We start from the raw sequence: 19,592 nt of genomic DNA on the forward strand, positions 1-19,592 counted from the left end.
GCAGGGGCAGATGAGCTGAAGGACCCCCACATGGCAGGCTTCTGGTCAGCTACTCCGCCAGGAACTGCGGCTTTGAATGTACTTCCGTCTGTGCCTTTATGGTCTAAACTATTCCAAATTAGACAGCCTTTAAGGCACATTAGAGTTCATTTATTCCCCCAGGCACTTGTACTAAGAAATGTAAAATCAGACATGTTAAGTTTACATTCCTGAACTGTCAACTGCTGGTATTATTGAAGTATATAGCTGCCTCTTTATATAAACCGCATTTATGATTGACTGTGAAATTAGATCAGCAGCACACAGCTATATCGTTTTGCTGTTTCCATGATGGATTTTTAGGATTGTTCTAAAAACAAGAGCGCTGTTACCTCCATAACATTCATATCACTTAAAAGAAATACTGCTTAATAGCAGGTTGGACTGGCTGTTCCCTGCTCTGCCGCTAATTTACTCCCTTGCTTCATCTCTCTATTGCATGTCTTCCCACCCGAAGCTGGCAGAAGGAGAACAGTTATTTCGACCTTCTTGGAAGACCCTAGGAGCAAGTAGGGATGTACTACTTTGCAACTAGGTACAAAACAGCAGGTCTGTTTCCTTTGGCATTGCTCCTCCAGTTCAGCCTTTTTATTTCACAGCTGGTAGAGCTGCTTCTCCAAATCCCACCTTCACACCACTAGAAGTTAAAAAATCCCAAGAGAACACAGCAGATTTGGCAACCAATCTAGCCATGGAAGCATTAGTTACTAGAAAACCTCCCTTAACATCTCAAGACTGAAACAGACTTGAAAAGGAGAACATAAAGAAAAGAGAAAAACTCTTACACAGCATGTAGTTTCATAGCCTGACAGAAGAGGAGGGAGGCAGAAATAAGAGAAGAGAAGAAAAGCTACCATTATATAACAGTGTAAGTGGCATTTTAAGAAAGGGAGGTTTGATTTACCAATTAAAAAAACTTGATATTGCAAAAGTGAACATTTGACTGTTGCCTTTTAGTTCTGATTAATAAAAGCAAAGGATTTTCTGGTATTATTTACAAGTACCCAAGATTAGTAGATGAGACTTCATAAACAGCTCTGAAAAACATGTATCAGTTTCACTCAACTATGGTGGAATTGTTCAGAGTTTTCCTATACTGTGAAACAGTAAACATTGTGGCATATATTTGTAGGTGGATATTCTAGATATAACTTACTAGTTTACAGCCTGCAAGAGTAAGGGAGTTTTAAGATGCAAGTTTTTGCTGTCGTTAATGTTATACAATTAAACTAAGCATGCAACAAATACACTACAGTCAGAATGTAGCCTTCTGGATGCAGGTTGGTGACACTCAGGTATGCAAGTGCAACATGCAAAGTAGTAGAGTGTGGCAGGTTGCAATGGGAAGGGGGAGAACCCACACAAAAAAGCACACCGTGCTGCTCAGCCTGTCTGAGATTCAGAACAAAATTATCTTGGCAGTGTTCAACAAACGCACTAAACTTATTACTTAAAGCAGCAAGAGATGATGATGACAGTAGGTTCCCCAGAATTACACTCCTACAGCAGTTAATTGGTAGTACTAAGCAGACTGAAGGCTGAAAATGTCTCTCTCCAACACACACAAAACTTGAAAGGATGCAACTAACAAGGAATGAAAGCCATTACTGAAACCCTATCAGGCCACTTCCTAACCCCAAATACCTCTTCTGCCAGTGGCTACTGCCTCCATAGTACAGACAGCTAACGCAGGCATAGGTCCAGGCCTCCACTACTTCGTTTTAAAATTACTCCGATGGGCTGGAGCCTGTTAGCTCCAGCTCATGTGCCAGGCTGTGACCTGTGAGGCAGAGGACTTCTTCTGTGATGGTAGCAGGAGGCTGCTCTAGGTGTTCATATCCATCAGAGGAGTGAGCAGCTGCTCCTTTTCAGCCACCCCAGCTCACCTGGGTTGGGCAAGAGAAGCAGAGCCCTGCTCTCCCCAGAGCACTCGTTCTCCTCTCTTCCAAGGTGGACTGAAATAACTCAATTCTCCTTTAAAAAAAGCAAACCCAAATACCATCCAACTCATCAGCAAGTCTTTGTGTGAAAGTGTTTTAAATCTGAAAATTGGGTGCTGAGTGAAGCATATTTGTTTTCAAGCAGAATGCACAGGTTTTTAAGCACTTATCCACTAAACTATTAAAAGAGAAAGTAAACAGTGAAACGCGTGGAAGTAGCTGAAGGGAACTGCAGATTTAACACAAAGAACATGAAGTTTCAAAGTCTAGTTTAAAAACGAATAAAGCATGCTCATGCTTTCAGAATGACTCTTATTAGGTTTAGTTAAAAAAAGCTAGTTATTTCCTAGTTTGGAAGCCCTTAATAACCAACAAACTCCCCTCTTTACTTCAAAATAAACTTTGAAAAGTTTGATTAAAAAGTAAACAGATAAAAACCAAACAAGTGCACACGTAAGGTGGAAAATGCTGGCCGAAGTGTCAGATTAGGAAGTGCTCACCCCGCTAGGTGTGGGGGGTTCAGAGAGACATGTTAAGCCGTTTCAGGCAAAGCCTCAGAAGGCGCAGGGTAAATCTACACAAGCTGAAAACCCGCAAGTCAGAGAGAAATTTCCCACAAGCCTCGTGTGAAAGACTGCCTCCTTATACTCAAGTCTTTGAATAGTGCTTTTCTTCTGAAACAAAGTGCATGAGGTACAGCGAACAAACTGTAAAGGTAACTAGGCCTTTTGTCATATAGTTCCTCCACCCACTCGTACTTTACCACACAATAGCTCGTTTACAGATTCAGACCACTCCAGCTCGACACAGAAACAATCCTGTATTGTGAAGTGAATCTACCACAGGAGTAAAATCTAAAAATACTTCGAAAAGTCTATAACGATCATTTAGTAGAACTCTACGGTTCTTCCCTTAGAGACAAAGGCTTTCCCAATTTGAATGGGTAATAACAGACTTAGTCACTCCTTACTTGAGTATGACTAATAGCCTGCAAAAGCAAAAAATACATATGTACCGTACAGTATATGAAGCTGTTCATCTCTTAAAATAATAAGATGATTTGCACTGAAGCAAAAGTAGTTGTAGTATAAAAATCCATGTTATTTACCCTCCCATCTCCACTGGGGGAGAACAAAGCATTATGTGACACAGACCCATCTCTGCATGTGCTACCCAAGACAAGCTATATGTGTTTGTTTACATCGGCAGATAGGTGCAGCAGCTACAAAATAGTGACGGGTAGAACAAATAGCAGATCACACAGACCAACCAGCAGTCTGCCTAGTCAGCCGTACATTAACACAAGTAAATCATGGGAGACCAGTTAGGTTGCTGGGAAAGTCTGGAAGAAAAGACAGATAGCCTACCTACACTCTACTTGCACTTTCACCTCATAGAGAATAGTTACTCCATCCCCCAGAAGCCACTATAATAGAATAAAGATAAACGCAGGGATTATGCCAAGTTGACCCCAGGCTTTGTTCTTTCCCTCCAAGCACATTCAGTGAAAAGGTCTAAACACACATCTGATTTGACAAGCATTCAGATTCACAAAGAACGTGGTGAAAGTGAAATCATACTTGGGGCATTCATGGGTCCCTATGTCAAAGGTCATTCAGCAGCGTTTCAGCTGCTGCTTGCTAGGATTTAAAATGAACTAGTTTAAACCCCCATCACCACAGACACGGACATATAGTTTGTGCCAGCCAAGAACGTTTCATACCATGTTTAGCAAAATTTAGCTCAGAGATAATATAATTTCTGGACAAATGTTTAATCCTCACAACTGGCACCGTCTCATCTAGAAAAGACAAATAATTTCCTTTTTTAGCCAGATTCTTGATGTCAACTCACATAATTCATCTGCAGAATATTGAATTATTATTAGAAAGAAGGTCTGAACAAAGCATTTATATGCCTTCCCCTTTTAAAAACCAAAAACCCCACAGTTTCTTCTACCTAACTAAAGGTTGATCAGTTGATTCAAGCAGAAAAATAGTCACATTTAAATCACTTAGCTAAACCAGAGAGCTCAAAAAGCTTTATTAAATAACTTTTCATTGATTTTCTCTGTTTATCAAATATTATTCGAGTCTTCCAACCTTCATTAAGGATGTTTAAAGAAGGTGCTTTAGAAACTAACTTGAAACAGTAGCAGGCTGGGCAGCTTCAGCGCTAGGAAAAGTGGGGGAGCAGTAACTGAAAACCTGCTGAGAAATAACAACAGCGCAGGAAAACAAACGTATTCTTCCAAAGCCTTTGTGAAGCTTGGTCTCAGCTACGGCCAGCACAGTGGTAAGCCCAGCTGTCGATTCAGCAAGCTGCAAGACTGTCACTCCAAAACAGGTCACAGTTCAGCAAACAAGTTGTTATTTGTTTTTACTGGAGATGAAGAGGTCTACTCACTAAAAAGTGGCATTTCTGAGGCAATGTTTTCCTAGGAACAACTATATGGCTTTAGGTATTGGATATAATATACCATGTTGTCACCTGTAGACATCAGTAGACTTCTTTACTGGAGAAAATCTCGAACCTTGCTTTATTACAGCAGGAGGTTTCACATAAGGATGCTGGTTTTCCATAGCTGACAAGCAAACATGTCTCCGTCACTTCATTAGCAACCAAGACTTCCCCAAAGTTTAATGGCAGGGCATCAACATCTCCTACTACTACCCCTAGCTCCTACACCAAGGCATTTTGAGTGCATCTGCCAAAAAGCAGCCTCTATTCCTTGAGGTTTCCACCAAAGGCATACAATTTGGTAACAACAGACACAGGACCCACAACTGACTGCTTCTCAAGGAAGTAGCAAGACAGCCCCTCTTTAGTGGGACGTGCACCATTAGCCGACAGGAATTAGTTGCACTACATGCTCTCATCTTATACACTCAGGCATCAATTTAAATAACCTCTGGGCAGAAGACAGCTTTATCCTTTTGGCAAATAGGAAAAAAAACTTCTCAAGAAAGCACAAAACGCGCTTGTTCTTTTTGGCTAAGGAAATAGGCCCTCTCAAACCTCTAGGTGTCCAATATGACTTCTTCATCCGCACCCTTCCTCCATGAATAACTAAGAATCCAATTTAAATAGAAGATTGACATCATCTCAAAGACTGAATATTTTGTTCTAGAGCCCTCATGCCTAAATGGAAACCCATTTTCCATGAGTGTCCTGCTTGCAGAAACGGAGAGAAACATCAAAAATAAGGACACAATTCTAAAGGGTTTGGGACAGGAGAGATGACTAAAAAACCCTTGTTCTTCCTCACGTGATACTACAAGGATGACAACACAGACATCGCAAGGCAAGGCAAGCCTCACTTCCCACCAGATCCCTTCCATCCCCCAGTGGGAACAAAGCACATTGCTTCCCTAATGACTGGCAGGTCATGTTCAGGATAGTATAGAAATCCCTCCTATTCTATCATGCTGCTTAAGTGAACAGATTTGTCATGTTGGTGCAGTTGCTTACTAGTTTTAGAATATTCTGAGTTTTGTAGATGGCTGTTCCGGCTAACAGATAGGTTAGGAATCTGTGAGGTACAGAAGAATAAGATTCAATTAAATAAATAAATAACTTCAGGGGTATTGATTAGATATCATCAATAGCATCCAAGGCAGTAATAGCAACACGCTTTTGGCTGTGTGGTTTTCCAGAACACCCTTACAAATCAAAAGGAAATCTAAAGACAAGCACATGTGAATGAATCTGAAAGATTTTGAACACATGCTTTCTCCGAAACAGAGCTTGACACTCCTTGCCTCATATACTACAGGCTGATCTGCTGAGGATTACATTTCAGTCTTTGCAAGTTACCCAAATTAAAGAGTTCCCAACTGTAACAGACAGCGTCCACTGAAGTACTCTGCAAAGGTCACATAGGTTTTGCAGAATTGTATGAATTGCTCCAAGGACCCTAAACCACCTATTATTACAGCAGAGATAATCATAAGCCTTATTTAAGCTCAAAAACATCGATTTGGCTTTTTTGGTAGCGTTTTTTTCCCTTCTCTAAAATAGTCTTGCTTGGAAGAAGAGGGAGAAGAAAGGAGATGAAAATACACTGTAGCTCTGCATATCTTAAAATCTTGAAGTTCTCAGACAGCTGGATGAGATAGCATGACAGAGTTCACTACCTCATCCAGGAGGGAGAACAGCATTGTACTGATGCCTTTAACTTCTCACAAGAACTACTCGATTCTAGGATATGGAAAAAACATGAGGCTTATTAACATTTGTCTCTGAAGCACATCCAAGGGACTCTTCTTCCTATTTACAGAAAAGAAATCCCACAAAACTGGAGCCACCAGGATTCACATAGGGCCTACAATACATAGGAAAGATGGCAACAAACAATACCTCAGTCAGACAACAAAAACACATACTCTAATTCTTCTACTGCAGAAACACACTGCTGTTCTACCTATGGAAAACCACAGACAAATAAAACTGAGGTAACTACATGGTTCTGGCTGTACTAGGGAACAACAGCAAATCAGCATAAAACTTGTGAGCTTCCACATGTTAACAACACTGCATTTGTCAAAGCTCAAGGCAAGGGTTGACCATCAGGATTCACAAAAGCAAAACTGGAAGGAGGATACAAGAAGGCATCTTCCAGGCCTGTATCCTCCAGGCATCTCGTTTTGCATCAAGCATTGCACCTTCTTTTGCACGAGGCCTTCTGTAATTTCATAGTTTATACATTAGATATTTTACAGAGGAGACATTAAGATCTTGCCTCCTCCTTACTACATACAAACAGCAAACAAAAGACAATTTGTACAATGTATTTTAAAACTTCCTGTGGACTTTGAGTTAAATCTAGTGATAAATATTCTGAATTGGTTACCTTTTAAACCTGAAAATACGGATTTCCGGGTTTGAGATTTCTCCCACACACCACCTCAGGCACTCCATAGCTCTGTGGCTAGCGGCCATAATTGTGTCCTAAACCCAGGATTCCACACTAGTACTTGCCAACAAGAAACAACAAAGCAATTTTAAGTATCGACCCAAAAGCTGTTGTTAAAATTGAAAGATAATCCTGTTTATTAGTACTAAGACCAGGTATTACTAGTGTATTTTTAAATACAGAACCTCAATCACACTAGTTAACTAAATGTTTATTTTTAAACTAGCAGGTGCAAAACTCAGTTAAAGTTCTCAAAAAGTCCTGGTTGCAGCGAATTTGTCCAAAAGGAACATTTGGAAACTGTCTACAGGTTGGTCAGACAGACTGACATACCATATTACTTGCCACTTGATAAGAGCAATCATATAACTTTAGGAAGCAAGAACAGTTAAGTTCTCCCCTCCCCATGGTATACCCCATAACAAGACTTTTTATGAATGTTTGTAATAATTTAGCACAGATCCTTTCATACCTGCAAACTTCCCTCATACATGGTATTCGAGTCAGCTACTCTATTGTTGTAGCCTGAATACCACAGAAAACAACAAGTAAAACTATCTGCCAAAAGATTATTTTTTCTCTGTTACTGAAATACCTTTAAGATGACAAAAACTGTATTTCTTATGTTTCCTCTGGTTAAGTAAAGTTGAGCTTTCAACTGTTTTACCCCTGTCTTTGGTATTCTGCAACTTCCCAAATCTGTCCTAAAAACCAGCCAGGGCACAACACTGTAGCCATGTCAGACCGGGGCAGTCCAAGGCAGCAAAACCTTTCTCAGTATGATGTGTGATTATAAAAATCACGTTCAAAAAAAAAAAAAAAAGATAATAGTTCTAGATTTTTTTAATTCATATTCATAAACGTAACTTCCCTAAGCTGCATTAATGTGCAACATACTGTTTTCAGTAGTGCCAATTAAGTCACAGATGTTGAAAGATTTGTAAAATATGTAGCTACCTCCTTCCCCCATAAGAGAGTTCACTTTCTTATTTTTACTCAAATGCCTTTGCGTTACCAACCAGTAACTACCTCCCTTTCCACCTGTGACTACAGAAACTAGTGGCTTCCTACTGTAAACCACAGCAATCACACGGCACAAGGAAAGAGGAGAGGAGAAAAAACCCACAGATCCTTTCTTAATAAACTAGCCTGGAACATATTTTAGTTGTCACCATCTACAGACTACCTACTGTTAGAGATAGTTAACTAAGCTTCTGTTTTATCACCAGCTTCCTTCATAAGCAGCTACAATCTTCAGCACCATAAAAAGCTCATATCATCACAGAAACAATTCTGAACTGCAAAACAAAAATGCATGTAAAGTGAATTAATACTGCTGTCAAGGGAGCAGCATCTGTGGAGCTCTGTGGCATAATCTGTTTCAAAAATCACTCTCAGTTGTTTCCTTTTTCTTTGAGGAAGGCAGACTTTATTGGGGGAGAGGAAGGGAAGAAAGAAGTACGCATGAAGTACACCTTTTGAGGAAGGGTTTTCCCTTAAGGAAAATCAATCCAAGAGACTGGGGAAGAGTTGGTGTGTGAAGTGCAGCTAAAAGGAGATCTTCAAGTGACACAGTCCATATAACAGATGGAATATACATCCAGAACAGCCACACTGAGACCTGGCAACAGCTGATAGAATGAGAAAAATAACACAAAGGTTACTCAAACAATATTCCCATTTTATTTATTACAAGTTGTAATTTGTACATTTTGCTGCTAGCTAAAGCATAGATTTCCAGAGTCCACTTAAGTTGTATCCACAGTGTCATATTGAACAGACTCCAACAAGCAAGACAGACTAAAACAAGTATCAGTTAAGAGGTTTCTTTAAAATTTAGTATTTTAGGATAAGTTTTGCATGTTTTAACAATTCCTCCATATTCTATACACCAATTGTTTTTATGCTGACTTGCCAGTTAGTTTGGAAGCCCTTGTTTATCAGAAGCTGTCTTCATCTCCTAAGCAGATGCAATCCAGGAAGATCCTCCATTTAGAATAAATGCAAGTAGTGCACCTTTTTTTGGGGGGAGAGCACCTTTTAGAGCTTGCATGCCATAAAACAAACAAACAGATCTCCTTGAAAGCTGTAACTGGAAGTTAGAAGGGCAAAAGCAGCCACTACTGCTTACAGACACAGTAAACTCTGGACAATTGAGAGGTTTTTTTTAAATACCAAATTCTTATAGTGGGTAAGCATCACTGTCAAAAACCTTGATAGGATTCCTCATTATTTTTCCTGCTACTGTGCTTCTGCACACAGACTTATGCCTCTGCTTGATCCAGCTCACTACAGTTTTATATTTTATATCCTCCTCTAACATCTGGATTCCCTCTGTCTCAGCCAGCCGTGTTTCTGGCCCAATTTCCTTCAAATCTGTATTAGCACATCTTCCAAAAGACTTAATAAACCCAACATACTTCTGCAGGGCAGATTATGTAATCATGTAACTAATCAAAACACTAGAAATAAAAAATTGGAAAGAAAGAAAAAAATACACCCGCATGGTGAAAATGAAGCTGAGCCGTCATGCTATGACTCCCTTCCATTCCCCACACATATACAGCAATCAGGAACAGCAAGTAGTACATCATCCATTTAGCTCATTGGTATTTTCGTGCTAGAATGATTGTCAACACTACTCTGTAAAGCACCTAGGAATACTTTTGACAGTTGAAAAAAATTAAGTTTATTTTACACCCATTAACATGATCATAAACCAAAGGCTACTCTCTCCATCTCACCTATACAGATATCCTCCATGGCAGGCTTGTCATCTTTTGCTTTATAATGGAGTCATTTTATTGCATGCAAGAAGCCTCAGGCATTTCGTACAGCCCATTACTCTCTGCTGCCCACATTCAGATGGCTAATCTGCTATCAGCCAGAAGCTTGACAGACAAAAGGAAAAGGCAGGAAAACAGCACACATGGTTGCGCACGCGCACACGCACTTCAGCTACAAAGTGTTTTGACAGTAGAACCAAGAACCAACAAGACACACACTTGATTGCTGTTCTACTTAATGTTTCTGTGGTTGAAGGAAGACATATGAGTTCTTAAATGGTAGATAGGCTGGGGAGACATTATTAAAAAAAAAAAAAAGAAGCAGCTTAATTAGGATGCCTATTAAGATACATTAAGGCACAAACCTGGAAGGCTTTACTAAGTGAGTGAGCATCCTGGAACTTGAAAAGTCATAAACATCTTTCTGTTCTGAGGATTTGCTATACAAGACCTTCAAAATACTTAAAAAAATATTGGTAAAAGTTAGGAAGATGAAATAAGGGCTAAATATAAGCAATTGTAAACTATTAGAACAAGACATTTGGCAAATTTTTAATTTCAGTACTTCTGTTTTCTTACCTGCTTAGAAAAAAACTCTTTTTTTTTTTTTAAGTTCTATATTCTTTCCTATATCCCAAATTATTGTGACACCATACATATGAAAACCCAATGCAGTGAAATGATTTGCATATCATACTGCATAACAAGGAGCTTTTTAATTGTTTGGGGTTTTTTTTTGAGGGGGGGGGATTTAAAGGTTGGGGTAATTAAATGGAGAAGGCTTGCAACTTCATACCAAAATAAAGAAAATGACAATATTTGCTGGAGTTCTTAACAACCTTATTTTGTTTCTGAAGGAAAGCACTTCAGCAGAGTCACAGGCAGTACTGGCAAAAATATTTTTTAAGCATCAGATCTACAGGCAAAAGTTTGCATCAAATACCTTGTAAGAATTTTCTGTCAGCATCACAAACCTCTGTTGTATGTCGTGATTTTTATTCAACTAAGTCTATTTGTATCCTTTGCAGCTGGAAAGCTAAAATTGTCCCTCTTGCGTGAACTGGCTTAGCTCACAGAAACAGAAAGTCTGCCACTACTTTTAGTCATTCACATGCTCAGGTACAAACCTTGCTCATCCTTTTAAGAAGTCCCTCTCCATCGTGTAACTACCACATCAGCTATGCAGGCTGATCCCTGAAGGCAGGATTAATGACGTGGTGGAATACAGATAACTATGGCATGTTATACTGCATTATGTGCCACAGGAACTACTTCCCTTTTCCTATGCTACAACATTGATTCAATTTTGCTTCTCATTTCTGTTTAAGTTATTATTCCACTTCTGTGTAGAAAAAGTCTCGCAGCATTTTGATTGCAATACAGAACTGACTCTATCTTACTTCCATTATCTGTTGCAAGACATATTTAGGGTTACAGAATACAGTATGTCAGTCAATTTAAAAACTGGAAAAAGTACAAGGTAAGCCTTACCATGAAGAGCAGAAGTTGCCAGAATAGTCTTTTCCATAGAATAGGTCTCTGTGATTTTAGTATCAATACAACACTGCGATGAACAACAGAAGTTTACCTTGTGTTACTACAGAGAGCATTCAAGCCAGCCTAATAGATTAAATTATTGGATATAATAACTATACATATGTATGCCTACAAAACAAATTCCTATTTTAAATGCAAATTCACCCTCAGCACTCAGTAGCTAGAATGTATCAAAATAGGTTATTATAACAAGTGGTCCAACAGTCTGCTCCTATCTAAAGTTTAAAGCTGGCAAGAACAGTGTTTTCTTGTTGCCTTTGAGTCACCAAGTTCTGAAATGCCCCCCCCCCATGAGTCTTGTGCTGCAGAACGAGTACTTCTCTCCTCCTGTAGCCATCTGCAGCAACACCATCCCTGGCGGTACTCTGCAACCTTATCTTTCTCTCCCACATGTACAAGGTAAGAGGGGAAAAAAAAATACTACATTTGCATATGTAATTATGGTGTAGCTCAGCAGTGAGCAAAAAATTACTGGAAGTTGAAAACAGATATGCCCAATGACCACACCTTAGTTTTTCAAATGAAAACGCTTTGCAAGGAAGGGGAAGGGACAGCAGCAGGGAAGGAAGCCAGTCATTACAGCTCCAAATCTGCTTCAAAGTCCTTATTCACCACCTCATGCTCTTTGCGGGGCCAACTGTACCTAGGTCCTTCCTGTGAACAATAACATAAGAATGAATCCAGTAGTCTGTGACTAGTTCTATTTTGCTTGAATTTTCCAGATAGCTGTACCCGCAATACTAGGGAAAAAAAGGAAAGGCTATGGGAAGACATAAAAAAACCAGGACAGAAGACTAAACAGGTTACAGATTCTGAATAGTACCTCTTTTTCCAGTCTAAAACTTCACATGACCTACAGTAGATAGCATACAGGAACTTAAGAATAAAATGGACTAGAAGGCGGAAAGAAGGAAAATCTGATGCGTACCTGAAAGGACACAAGGAAGAAATTCCTCAAGGCATTGAGAAAAACTGTTTAAAAACCAAGCATATTTACTAAATAAGGGACAACTCATTTCCCTTATGTTTTTGGGCATTAAGAAAAATTATGTTAGATTAGGGGAGGGGGAAAGTGTTAGGAAAACAAACAAAAACACCAACCTGCTTCTTTAGGTCAAATCTACCAGTTTAGCAAAAAGCAACCTAATCCCTGTAATTAAGGTCTGATTTTTCTGTTCTTTAGTTTGCACTTTTTCAGATGGAATAGATTTCCCCAGGCCTTTTTCAACCATGCCACATTTCTGATGTTTCGTAATTTCATTTTGCTTTCTCCCATACAGATGTCTCTACAGAAGGGAACAGAAAACTGCCCTCAGTGTCTGTCAGTTGTCTGTCAGACAGAATTTGAAAAGGGATGTTTGCTGAAATAATGAAAACATTTCATATCACAACAACTGAAGGTGTTCCCCAGTGTCACTGGCCCAAGTAGCATTTGATCCTAACAAGGACAGGCACACTAGTTCATAGGTAAAAATACTCTCTCTACCACATCAGACTCTTTTAACCCCTTTATTTCAAGCGTCATCCATGAAAGTCAATCTCAGGATCACGGTGAAAGGCCAGGTTTATAATCCATTTATCTCCAGCGTTCTTGCCAGCTCCTCCAATGTTCCTGATCTAATGCTTGACTTTTGAGAAGCTAAAAAACAGAAGAGTTTGCAGAAAGGCAGAGGATATCTGCATCAAATCCAAAAACATACTTAAAAGTAGTACATAATACTATGTAGTTAGTTAGATAGTTAAGGAAGAGTTGTTTCTTCTTCTGATACACTCCAGTATCATACAAGGTTCTTAGCGTTTAAAGAAATAATTTTACGTGTCCTTTCACTCAAGGGGGACTGCTACTTGTACTCAGATCCTAATTGGATAGGATGGAATGTCATCTCAGCACAAGATAGAATTTCTCTTTTTTTACTCCCTCTCCTCAGTCATAATTGAGCCTCCTAACACATCCGGAAGAATACACTCATCATTAGACATGTTCATTTGCTTTACAAAGTTCTCCAAAAATAGGATAGATGGAACATATTGAAGGCAGAGCAACAAGGGAGATGCTACCAAACAGAAAGCAAACATTTGCAAGGGAAGCAACAAAGGATGCCAGTTTTCGGGTTTTAACCTTTGGGTGACAGCAGTTGTTAACCAAACTGCTTTGCAACAACAAGGGTAAAGTCCTCACATCAAGGAGATTGTGACAGCTGGGAATGACAGCTGAAAAGGAGAGAACTGAAACAGGCTGCTTTCAAACAGTACTGATTTCTCGAAGATGAGAAAGCATATTTTTAGTTAACTTCTGTTGCTCTAAAAAAGCATGTTAAAATAAAAGATACAGTTACATTAGAGTAATGGCATCAGAAACAAGTACAGAGCAAGGCAAAGTTAAAAACCCGCCTTTCTTCCCTGTTTGGGGTTCCTCTGGGGACAAATGTACAAGCCTAAAGAATCCTGGTTAATATGTTCAGCACTAACCAAATGAAACATTTGAATCACTGCCTGACTGCTCCACATGTAAAGATACAAACTTAATAAGTTTCTTCTTTCTGCTCTACCACCACCTATCCTCCTAACATGTGAATGTAAGCTGTCAGGTACCCACACAAGGAATCAGATGTATAGGTCCAGATACAGGAAGAGAAGACTCAGTACATATATTTTTACTGCCTGAAAAGTGCTTACATACTGTGGTGATGGAGGTAGTATTTTTCTCAGGAGTACCAAAATAGATTTATAAAGCTATGCTGCATTTAACTGTAGTCACTATTTTATTCATCAAGTCTCAGTCTTTTTGACTGGGTTTCCCATTTTCCTCAACTGTCACACAGGAATACTACTTATCTATGCAAGAAAGGGACAAACAGATTATTAAATAAACAAACTGTGGCTCAACACAAAAGGAAAACTGAAAATATCCCTAGTCTGTCTTTAAAAGAGGAGGGCAAGCAAAGATTAAAAAGCTGCAACTGTAAATAGTTTTTAAAAATATCAAACTTCTGTTACTCTTTCCAATAACTTGAAAATGAGACACTAGGAATTAGACAGTCAGAAATGCAAACCAAGACTGAGAAATACCCATGCACTTGATAAAGCTCAAGAAATTGACTCAATAAGAATAGCGGAGGCAATGGCTTAGTGAGAAGCTTAAAAAACTTGCCAACGTAACATGAAAGCAGAAAGCATTACAAAAAACTACACACACGAAACCCCCTATAGAATCCCCCAACAATTCCAGTGTTTCAAGGCATCACCTAGTCAACTGAGGTCAAAGCTATTTCCCACTGTGATCTTCTCATGTAGCTAACCAGGGACCAGATTCATTGCTCCCAGGAAGGCCACCAAGGTGCATCAGAAATAAGGTATCAGACCTTCAGTGAGAAGCAGACTACTCCCTTCCCTATTCCGCCCTCCTTCCTTCCCACACATGCTCTTTGCCTCGCCCGTGCACACCTGCCCACTCATGCATACATCCCTCTGCTCTCCATGGTGTGCTTGGGGTTTTGTTGATTTTATTTTTTTTTTTAAATTATGAAGATTTCAGACAGCATTTCCCTCAACAAGAAAGAGTCCCCATCATAACTGATCTATCCCACTGCCTTATGACTAGAGCTAACCACACATCTTCCCTAATGAGGATACCAGACTGCTCTCCACACCTGCCCAGGCCCCCCAGGTGGGAGCAGCACCCACCTGCACCCATAGCCACTTCCCACAGGGCTCCGCCTTAGCAGTGGCAGCCGCTTGTGACGAACAGCAGAGGTAGTAAAACCTAGACTGGGCAAGTGTTTGTCCCAGTCAGGTAGACTTTCCAGGCCTGACATTTAGCTACACATTTCTGGGGAATTTTTGTTTTAAAGAGTACTTACGCTTTTTTTATTTACTTAGTGATCATTTTCAAATATTAGAATACCAGCCACATGCTGAGACTCTTCTTTAGTCATTACTGTCCCAACGAAACCAATATCCTATTAAATCACCTCTGCCCAGATGTTAACCTCTAAGAAAACAGTCTTCTAAACACCCCACACATTGGAGTAGGCATGTTGATGTTAACAGTGTAGGTCTTAAGCCAATTCCCTCCTGTTGTGTTTTACTTTTGTCTACCTACACACCACTGAACTTAAATTTTGGGAATACAAAAAACACCAGAAGACAAAATTCTACTTCTCTGGCACATCATTACATAAACATTGACTACACAGACAGGAAACATCACCAGTGAAGATACTATCTTAATACCATCTAAAAATGACTAAAGAGAAAACTGAGTTTTGCATATTGCCACTTGTTTGCTGAAAGTACAAGTATTTCAAGACAATAAGCATGAAAGTTTAAATACTTAAACTGAAAGGAATAGCAACTGCTAAATGATAAATCTGTTCTTTCTCTTTAAGGCTCTAGATCAAGCCAAATGCAAGGGTAGTCCCAAGGATTAAAAATGGATTGAGACTCAGTCTTGCTATGGACTTCCTGTGTGACCTTGGGTAAGTCACTTGAGAATTTAGTTCTCAAAAATAACAGGCCTATTACAGCTGCCAGAATGAAGCACCAAAGTTCGAGACAACAGATGCAAGCCAGGTCCTGCTTACTTGCCCATAATGGAGAAGATCCTACCTGGTGAGCCCTTTCAAAAAAACATAGATAAGTATGACCAGAACTTCAGGAATATTGATATTAAGCACTGGAAAGTTCATCTGGAACTGTACTTTGAAAACTGGCATGAAAGTTGTTATGAAAGCCTACATAAAACCAGAATTATTTCCGTTTTTCAAGCTCTTGTTTTGTGTATTTGTGTGAAACCTATCACGAGTAGAATCTTTATGATCTCCAGAGATGCAGTACGTACCGTTAAATATTGGATTTACCGTCAACAAAGCACACCGTATTCTAATCAGCTTGCAATATCAATTAGTTAGAGTTTTTGAAATGACTACAAACAGCTAATGAGTTGAAAGCAATGAGCTTATATTTTTGGGAAATAATAATGACTGAATTTAGCAGTAGGGATTCTTAAGAGCCATTTGGCTAGATACTGTAGATGCAGCAGCTCCCCTGCCATAGAGCACAGTTGCTCAAAAAAACCCAGTTAAAAAACAAACAAGCAAAAAAACCCCACAACCCAAGCTTCACAGAAGTTGGTTTTATTTCTTTAACATAGTAATAGAGCCCCATGCATGTTAGAAATGTCTGCCATCCCTCACTGGCATTTTAAACCCTGTTAAAACAGATGTTTCCACATGAAGAAAGGCACTGCACTGATATTTTCACTTTAGTTCACTCCAGCCTCTCCCCACCCCCTGCACTGTAAAGCTTCTTTAAGAAGAAATGACAGGTTAATACCACCACCTGAGTCCCAGTGGGGAAGGAGGCAGTGGATGGCTGCAGAACCCCTTCCCCCCACGCTGCCAACGGAGGAGCTCACTTACAGAGAGCAAGGGCCTAACTGAAATCAGTAACGCTGCTGTTAACGGGACCTGTAATAAAGCCCAAAGTCAACAGAAAGACTCAATGGGGAGGGATATCTTATATAACAGAAAACATTCAACAGAAAATTTGGGCTGAGTTCACAGAAGTCAAATCCTCAGACTTTGACTTTTAACTAAAAAATTTCATCTGAGTGACTTCTATGACAGGGAAGCCCACCTCAGAGGGAAAGTTTCACCTACTTGCTACTTTTCATCAACTGTTTCAGCAGCATGTTTACCAGAGTCCTATGAGCAAGGAAAACTGTTTCAGGCAACTAATCACCTTAAAAAACTCTGCCTCAGGTAGCTAAGTACCTTAAAACACCCTGCTTTAGAACTGTTACAATAACAAGCACTGATTACGGAGAGAAAAATGGAGGGATAATGACATTTTTAACTGTATTCCCATTATATTTCAGTATTTAGTGTTAAAACATACTTGTTTATATGAGAGATTTCCCTGGACTCAAACAGTTAATTCAGTTGTCCACGCAGACCTGTTCACTGTGCCTGGAATTTTAACTCGGGCTACATTCCTCAATTCCCAAATTGCAAATTTAAATTAATGTTGGAGTGAAAACATGATACCTAGTGAAAAAGAAAGGGAGGGGGGCAAGAGAAGAAAGGCACGACAAGGAATGTTGTATCCCAAGCGTCACTAACACCTGACATCCTGCCAGTAGTTAACACCTTGGAGCTAACAGAAATATGCCATGCTTTTGCCTTATTCAAAGGCATTTATGATCTTCTTACAGTCCTTAGCTTTGTAACAAAACTTTATATGAAATTATTATCTAATAAAAATAAAAAGAGAGGAAATCCAACTGTAAAGCAACTGAAATAGCACTCTAACAAGTCAATCTACACAACCTTTTAGTAATGAACTCACTGTTACCGGGGGTAAAAAAAAAAAAAAAAGCCTGCCTCATACCCTCTCCTCATATATACCTGACAGCATGCAGAATTTACTCAGTTTCATACATTCTTCTTACCATTAAACATGCATCTGAAGAACAGAAGGCATACTTACATTATTTTCAGTACATCAATATAAAAGGCTGGTATCTTTTTAACCCTCTAGTAAGAGAAGTTTGAAATAATTTGCTTGTTTTACTTGTCTCACAGCATTGCTGAAGAACAAGACGTGTGACTTCTGGTTTTGCTGTTTAATAAGAATTCAGACAATCCTATAACATATATGAGAGATGCTAAGAAAGCAACTAATCCTGATCCTGCAAGCCAACTCAGAATAAAAAACCTTTGCTGATACTGAATCTATTTAAAGTCCACACAGGATTCGCATAGTGTGGTAATGCAGATGACTGGCAAAAATCACATCCCTCTTTTCTCCTCCTCATTTCTCTATCAAAAGAGGGGCAGAAGGGGAAAAGGTAGATAGGAAGAGAGACTGCCAACCAGTGCTACATTTCTGCTTTATCAGAATGGTGCTATTGTCCCAGCAGTTCACTAGCTCCTTTGCCATAGCAGACGTTTTCACGTACTGGCCAGAAGTAAGGACAATGACACAGTATAGTTTTCGTCAGGTATGAAGTGCCAGATTTTCTTGTAAGTGGAGGCTTTAATGGCAGCGCCAATCGGGTCTTTTGCTGATCTCCTGTAGGGCCAATAAACAAGGTAGAAAAGGAACCAGGTCTAGAGTTAAGAAGATAAGACTGTCTTTCCAGCCACAGTTAATGCATCAGGATGCCAGCCGTAAGTTCTGGCTCTCAAACACAGAGATGAAAAGAAAAAAGAAAAAAGAAGAAACAAAAGTTTACAGTACAAGAATAGCTGTGTTATCAACAGAAAAACAGAAGGAAATTTTACAGTATAACTACTCGATGCCACAGCCCAGTATTCTTAACTGGTATACTGGATGTCAAGTGCAATCTCTCTCTATAATAATCTCACATTCTGTGGGAAAGTGGGGAAAAAGGCAACTGGAACAGCATAAAACTGATTTAGTGAAAACTACGAACAAGACAGTTGCTGAAGCATCTCCTGTATGCTGATCTCTCATCAACAGAAGATACTCACCTATAAGAGCAAAGTGCATTTAGAGATTTAGAAAAAAAAAATAAGTCTCATTTATTTTAAAGGTTAAAGGGTTAACATTTTTCTAGCCATTTTCTTTAGTAAACATTTGCAGGTCAAACATAAACCCACTGCTGAGAAATCTCCATTATCCAGAATCTATTATCTAACTGATCCTGATGCTTCAATGCACAATGACTTAAGTTGGTTTTAATTCCTCAAAAAAAGGAACCAAAACCAGCCTAAAACAAGACATACTACATTCTACATTGCAGAACTAGTTGATAAACTAGTTTATGATAGGCTTTTTATAATAAAACAGGTGCAGTGATGAGGTCCAAAAGTGATGAAGATGAAAGATACCTGGAATGATACCACGTCTTATACACCTTTTGTTTTCTGCGAGTGATACATACTGCAGACAAAACGTTTTGTGCTAAACAGCCTCAAATCTGGTTTTCTAATATTAAGCACAAAGGAAAAACACTGACAGCAAGCGTGGTAAATAAATCCCTCCCTTGAGAATGAAAGCAGCAGACAGGAGGGGGCTGACATGCATGCAGGAGAAAACTAAACACCATCTTTTTTTTTCTACCTGCACAAGTTGCCATTTGCTGCAGCGATCAAGAATCTCTCTTCCCTGTTGATCTCAAAAGCTAGGTTTCCAGAAAATTTCTCTCTCAAGTCATCTGTTGATATGCTTTAAGAGTATGATATTCATATCACTGGATCTTTAAGAGAAAAATCCATTTTCTTTCCTGTTCAGGTAAACATGTTTACAGCTCCTGCACAGACGCTGGGTGGTTCAGACTCACATGTCACACACATGTCGTCAGCAACAAGAAAAGCCCCTTTCTCTGAT

General features: G+C 39.3%; 1 protein-coding gene across 3 annotated transcripts in view; it reads right to left on the minus strand.

Annotated features, from left to right (window-relative positions):
* Positions 1–19,592, minus strand: part of ZEB1 (zinc finger E-box binding homeobox 1) — a 126,335-nt gene that overhangs the window by 104,781 nt on the left and 1,962 nt on the right. The window contains exon 1 of one of the 3 annotated variants that reach the window (XM_075046422.1): positions 19,326–19,522. The exons of the other annotated variants lie outside the window; for them this stretch is intronic. Coding sequence (XP_074902523.1) covers positions 19,326–19,341 — 16 coding nt within the window. The 5' untranslated portion in view covers positions 19,342–19,522. Of the gene's footprint in view, positions 1–19,325; positions 19,523–19,592 lie in introns of those variants that run through there. 3 annotated transcript variants of the gene reach the window in all.

The sequence above is a fragment of the Buteo buteo genome, chromosome 2, assembly GCF_964188355.1.
Source record: "Buteo buteo chromosome 2, bButBut1.hap1.1, whole genome shotgun sequence".
NCBI classification, from domain to species: domain Eukaryota; kingdom Metazoa; phylum Chordata; class Aves; order Accipitriformes; family Accipitridae; genus Buteo; species Buteo buteo.